The sequence below is a fragment of the Chenopodium album genome, chromosome 19 (assembly GCF_948465745.1).
Source record: "Chenopodium album chromosome 19, dcCheAlbu1.1, whole genome shotgun sequence".
NCBI classification, from domain to species: domain Eukaryota; kingdom Viridiplantae; phylum Streptophyta; class Magnoliopsida; order Caryophyllales; family Amaranthaceae; genus Chenopodium; species Chenopodium album.
This window is the reverse complement of record NC_137852.1, coordinates 23,967,148-23,973,583: the sequence shown is the minus strand read 5'-3', so window position 1 is coordinate 23,973,583 and position 6,436 is coordinate 23,967,148. Positions and strand designations below refer to the sequence as shown.

The 6,436-nt window shown below is 37.9% G+C and overlaps 1 protein-coding gene across 1 annotated transcript; it reads right to left on the bottom strand.

Annotated features, from left to right (window-relative positions):
* Nucleotides 1-5,053: 5,053 nt before the first annotated feature.
* Nucleotides 5,054-5,449, bottom strand: LOC145594196 (uncharacterized). Its single transcript, XM_081650531.1, has one exon. The coding sequence runs from the start codon at nucleotides 5,447-5,449 to the stop codon at nucleotides 5,054-5,056; it is 396 nt and encodes a 131-aa protein (XP_081506657.1).
* Between the last annotated feature and the right edge of the window lie 987 nt (nucleotides 5,450-6,436).

The window sequence follows — 6,436 nt, the reverse complement described above, 5'->3', positions numbered from 1 at the left end:
GCCAAGTAACAAAAAGGCTTCTAGGAGAAGCCCTGTTGTTGCAAATCAACCTTTTCCAGTCCACTTTGTCAGCCTGAGTCCTAATCAGATTGTACAGCTTCCTGATACTCATTTTGCCATTGCTAACAACACCAGACCAGCCACCAATATCATCAATCAAAGCTCTACAATCCATAATCTTCTTCAAAACCCAAGAGCATTTCTTAGGAACAGGGGTAGACCATAAGTCCTTACCTTTGAAATAATAGATATGCACCCACTTTACCCACATGTTATCAGCTTTATTGGAGAAATCCCAAAGGATTTTAGAAACAGCAGCTTTGTTCCAGTCTTCAAGGGAAGTTAAGTTCCATCCTCCACAAGCCTTGGGGAGACAAAGAAACTTCCAAGCAACTAGAGCTTTCCTACTAGGATTTCCTTTACCAGTCCAAAGAAAGTATCTGAATCTGGACTCAACTTCTCTCAAAATCTTTTTGGGAAGAATGAAGATCTGGGCCCAAAAAGCTTGGATGCCAAACATAACACTCTTGATCAACTGGAGCCTGCCAGCATAGGAAAGGTGTCTAGCAGCAAGGCTATCAATTCTTACAGTAACTTTCTCTACCAAAGGCCTACACTGAGAAATAGTAAGCTTCTTGGAAGAGAGAGGTACCCCAAGGTACCTAAAGGGCAAAGAACCCTTTGCAACCCCTAACACACTGATGAAAATATTCTGCTCTTGAGCAGTAACCCCTCCAAAGTAAGCCTCACTCTTATCCAGATTAGCAGCCAAACCAGAAGCAGCAGAGAACTTCTGAAAAGCTGTCAGGACAGATTGAATAGAAATAAGGTCTGCTCTACTGAACAAAAGTAAATCATCAGCAAACATCATGTGGGTAATGCCTAGCTTTTCACATCTAGGATGAAAGTTAAACTCAGGGTTTAGGGTCATCTCAGATAAACACCTAGAAAGGTATTCCATACATATGGCAAACAAAAAGGGGGACATAGGATCACCCTGCCTCAGACCCTTCTTTGCAGGAAAGGGAATAGAAGGGTAACCATTAACCAGGACAGAATAAGAAACAGTAGAGACACATTCCATTACCCAAGAAATAAACTGAGTAGGGAAACCCAACTCATGTAGGACAGTGTTCAGGAAGCTCCATTCCACTGAATCATAAGCTTTCCTCAAGTCAATTTTCAACATGCACCTAGGAGTAACATATTTGTGAGAGTAACCTTTAATCCATTCAGTAGCCAACAAAATGTTATCACCAATGTGCTTGCCAGGAATAAAGCCAGCCTGAGCATCATTAATAACAGAGCCCACTACCTGGGAAAGCCTGGAAGTGAGAATCTTAGAGACCAATTTGTAAACAAGAGTACAGCAAGCAATGGGCCTATACTCTTTCACATAAGAGGGATTAGTCACTTTAGGCACAAGAGTTATAGTAGTACAGTTCCATTGTTTAGCAAGCTTCCCATGAGTAAAAAAGTCAATCACAGCAGCATAAATGTCAGTTCTTATAATATTCCAAACCTGCTTGAAAAAAACAGCATTAAAGCTATCAATACCTGGAGCTTTATCATTACCAATAGAAGCAAGAGCATGATCAATTTCAGAATGAGTAACTTCTGCAATAAGAGTATCCCTAGCAGAAATACCAAGCTGAGCACCAGATCTCATAGTATTCAAATCCACCCCAGGAAGGGAAGGAGAGGCAGAACCTAACAGGCCCTTATAGAAGCCCAAAATCTCATCAGAAATATGAGCAGGATCTCTAAGCAAAACACCTTGACTGTTGTAAATGGAGTCAATTCTGTTCTTATGCTGCCTATGCTTCATCATGGAAAAGAAGTAATGAGAATTGGCATCACCCAATTTAATCCAATCAATTCTAGACTTTTGTCTATAAATACTGCTCTGAACATGCATCCAATGCTTAACACTATCAATAGCTTGACATTCAGAGATCTGCAATTGAGAATTAGTCCAGTCAGTAGATAACTGAATTTGAATCTCATTGAGTTTTCCCTGAGCCATTTCAAGCTTCTCAGCAACATTAGCAAAATGCTGAACATTAAGATTTTTCAGACTGGTCTTGACAGCTTTCAGCTTATTCCAGACAGTAATCATAGGAGAAGTCTGCTGAATATAAGAAGTCCAAGCAACCTTCACAGTTTCCTGAAAATCAACATGTTCAGCAAGACAATTCAAGAATCTAAATGGTCTACCTTTCCCAACTTCAGCAGTAAAAATATCAAAGAGCAGGGGAGAATGATCAGAAAGAGAAGGAGGAAGATAAATGGCTTCAACTTGCCCATAGATATGAATCCAGGCTTCATTCACCATGCCTCTATCAATTCTAGTAGCAGTTCTATCCACACCATGCCCTTTATTAGACCAAGAGTAGAAAGATCCTTTACTCTTAATCTCAACAAATTCCATTATATCCATACACTCTTTAAAATCCTTCACTTCAGCATCAGTAATAGGATTTCCATTATACCTGTCTTCAGAACACAAAACAGAATTGAAATCCCCTATACAGATCCAAGGAAGGGAAGAACTGCCCAAGGCCTGCAAACCAGACCAAAGAGGCCTTCTATCTTGAATAGAGTGCAAGCCATACACAAAAGTACACAAAATTATATGAATTTGGTCCTTAGAACCAATCTTAACATGAATAAACTAAGTATCATCAGCTAGAATATCCATATCAACTTTGTCAGCTTTCCAGCCAACCCAAATTCTTCCCTTCACAGCATGATTGTAGTTACAAAACCAAGACCAAAGCCTGCCAAACTTCTTCTGGATAGAGGTCTGATTATGGACTTTAACCTTAGTTTCTAAAATAGCAATAACATCAACATTATGATCTTTTAGGAACTGCTTGACAGCAGTCACTTTATCAGGATCATTGAGACCCCTGATATTCCATGAAGCAACAATCATTCAACCAAAGAGGGATTACCATCACCCCCGATAGGATTAGTTTCAGCAAATTCATCTTCAAGAAGAGCAGAATAAGCATTATCAGTTCTAGGAATATCCTGATGCCCACCAGCAGTATGAGGTCTAGCTCTTTTACTGACCACCCTCCAATCAGAATAGGCAGCAAAAGAGGTATGAGCAGGAGTAATCAAAGGCTGGAAAACACAAGGCAGCTCTGTACCCTGTTCCTGAGTAGTAACAGGTTTTGGAGCAGGTTGTTTCTGAGCCCAAACTTTCTTTGGTTGTGGAAAGCTTGCTGAGCCTTAGGTTTAGCTTGGAGCTTAGGAGCAGAACAATCATGACCCACTTTATCACATTTCTTACAGAAAGGAGGAGACCACTCAAATTGAACTTTTAAATCAACCATTTCCCCTTCAGGACTCTCAATAGTCACAGTAGTAGGTAAAGGTCTAGTAATGTCAACTTCAATAAGCATTCTAGCAAAGGAGACTCGAAGTTGTCTAGTGGTACATTCATCAGCAAACAAAGGTACTCCAATTGTACTACCAATTCTACTCAAAGTATCTGAACCCCAGCAATTCAGAGGAAGATTTGGCAACCTAACCCATAGAGGAACAGTTCTAAGGATCTCAGCTTGGAAGTTAAATTTATCACTCCATGGTTTAACAATAGCAGGCTTATTATTAAACATATGAGGCCCTGAGCTTAGAACGGCATTCTTATCATCAACTGAACACAAATTAATTATGAAATAACCATCATCATGCCAAAAAATCTCAGGTTTATCAAAATTGCTCCAATGTTCAGCAATGAATCTATGAACAACAGCAATTGTAGGATAAAATCCAACAACATAAAAAATAATCGCATTACACCATTTAGAATTACCTGCTTCAATCTCATTTGCTTGAATCTGAGCCACTGATTTACCATTCTTCAGAACAGGAGCCACAAAATTCAGAGAAGCACCCTTTGCAGTAAGTTTCCCTCGAAATAGGTTTGACCAAGTTCCAGAGTTTCTAGCTTGATTGGATGATTTATGATGATCATCAGACCCACAATCAACTGAAACATCACCATTTGATTGACCAGCCGTAGCTTCAGACAATGGAACAGTAACCGGGGAAACCCTAGGTACTGTTTCATTGATTTTCAGCACTTGAGAGGCAGCAAATGATTCCTCTAAGATCTTCAAATCAGCTCTAGTAATTTTACCTGCTGATGGATGAACAAGATATGCTGGTGGAGAAACTAGCTCAGTTTCATCTTCAATCTCTGAAATAATACCAGGGTTGCCATTCAAAATCTGCACCCGATTTAGGTCAGCAAGAGCGAGAGATCCAAAAGTAGGGGAACGAGGAAGTGGAGTAGCTTGTTTCTTCTTCTTAGCCATGATAATCAGAGATGCGTGAAGAAAACCAACGGCACCTCAAACCACCATGAAAACCAAATTGCAAAACCAGAGCTTTAATGTGTTTTGAAAGTGTTTGACTTTCATTTGACTTAATTAGCTTTGTTGAATACATTTGACATTCATTTGATTCAAAAAGCTTTGTTTGAATGTGTTTGACTTTCATTTGATTCTAAAAGCTTTGTTGAAAGTGTTTGACTTTCATTTGACTCAATTAGCTTTTTTGATTGCATTTGACTTTCATTTGAATCAAAAAGCTTTGTTTGAATGTGTTTGACTTTCATTTGACTCAATTAGCTTTGTTGAAAGTGTTTGACTTTCATTTGACTCAATTAGCTTTGTTGAATGCATTTTACTTTCATTTGATTCAAAAAGCATTGTTTGAATGTGTTTGACTTTTTTTTTTTTTTTTTTTTTTTTTTTTTTTTTTGGCAAATAAAGATTTTATTACCAAAAGGAGAGAGCAAACAACTTACAAAAGCTAAGTTGTTTCCCCCAAACTACACAAGCTGAAAACCACCCAAACTAACCCCAGCAGTTCCTAAAGCTATGGTACCACCTTCTAGGAAGGGTGCACCAAAAGCCAAGGAACATAACCTAAACCCCACCAAGACTCAGACCTTCCCTAGACTCATCTGCAGGACCTGCAGAGGACTAGACAGCAAGGCAGAACAAAACAAACAGGCCAACCAGCAAGGATCAAATTACATATAAAGCAGTTTCCTGTCAGCCTCATTACACCTACAAGCTACAGCAAAGATAATGTCTCTAATAGAAACATCTACAGGCTTATAATCTCCTGTAAACATCAAGGTGTTCCTCTGAATCCAAATACAATGAACTGCTTCAGCAAAACACATCAGAAGCAGCCTGCCTTTGGCATTTGATCTCCTACTGTGCTGCAAAACCCATTGGACCTCAACCTGAAATGTTTGAGCAGTTCTACAAAACCCCAATTGCTGCAGAATCCTGTTCCAGATTCCAGAAGAGTAAGAGCATTTAAAGAACAAGTGAGGGACAGATTCACTAGCACCAGAGCAGAAAAAACATAAAGGATCACAGGGAATACTCCAAGAAATAATTCTGTCCTTAGTGACCATTCTATTCCAAAGAGCCAGCCAAGTAACAAAAAGGCTTCTAGGGGAGGCCCTGTTGTTGCAAATCAATCTTTTCCAGTCCACTTTGTCAGCCTGAGTCCAAATGTGTTTGACTTTCATTTGACTCAATTAGCTTTGTTGAATGCATTTGACTTTCATTTGAATTAAGAAGCAATGTTTGAATGTGTTTGACTTTCATTTAACTCAATTGGCTTTGTTGAATGCATTTGACTTTCATTTGATTCAAAAAGCTTTGTTTGAATGTGTTTGACTTTCATTTGACTCAATTAGCTTCGTTGAATGTGTTTGACTTTCATTTGACTCAATTAGAATTGTGGAATGCAATTGACTTTCATTTGATTCAAAAAGCTTTGTTTGAATGTATTTGACTTTCATTTGATTCTAAAAGCTTTGATGAAAGTGTTTGACTTTCATTTGACTCAATTAGCTTTGTTGAATTCATTTGATTTTCGTTTGATTCAAAAAGCTTTGTTTGAATGTATTTGAGTTTCATTTGATTTTAAAAGCTTTGTTGAAAGTGTTTGACTTTCATTTAACTCAATTAGCTTTGTTGAATGAATTTGACATTCATATGAATCAAAAAGCTTTGTTTGAATGTGTTTGACTTTCATTTGACGCAATTAGCTTTGTTTAATGTGTTTGACTTTCATTTGACTCAATTAGCTTTGTTGAATGTGTTTGATTTTCATTTGACTTAATTAGCATTGTGGAATGCAATTGACTTTCATTTGATTCAAAAAGCTTTGATTGAATGTATTTGACTTTCATTTGATTCTAATCCCTTTGTTGAAAGTGTTTGATTTTCATTTGACTCAATTAGCCTTGTTGAATGCATTTGACTTTCATTTGAATCAAGAAGCTTTGTTTGAATGTGTTTGACTTTCATTTGACTCAATTGGATTTGTTGAATGCATTTGACTTTCATTTGATTCAAAAAGCTTTGTTTGAATGTGTTTAACTTTCATTTGA

Excerpts from the sequence above, each read along its gene's own strand:
- LOC145594196 (XM_081650531.1), bottom strand. The coding sequence starts at position 5,449 with ATGGTCACTAAGGACAGAATTATTTCTTGGAGTATTCCCTGTGATCCT.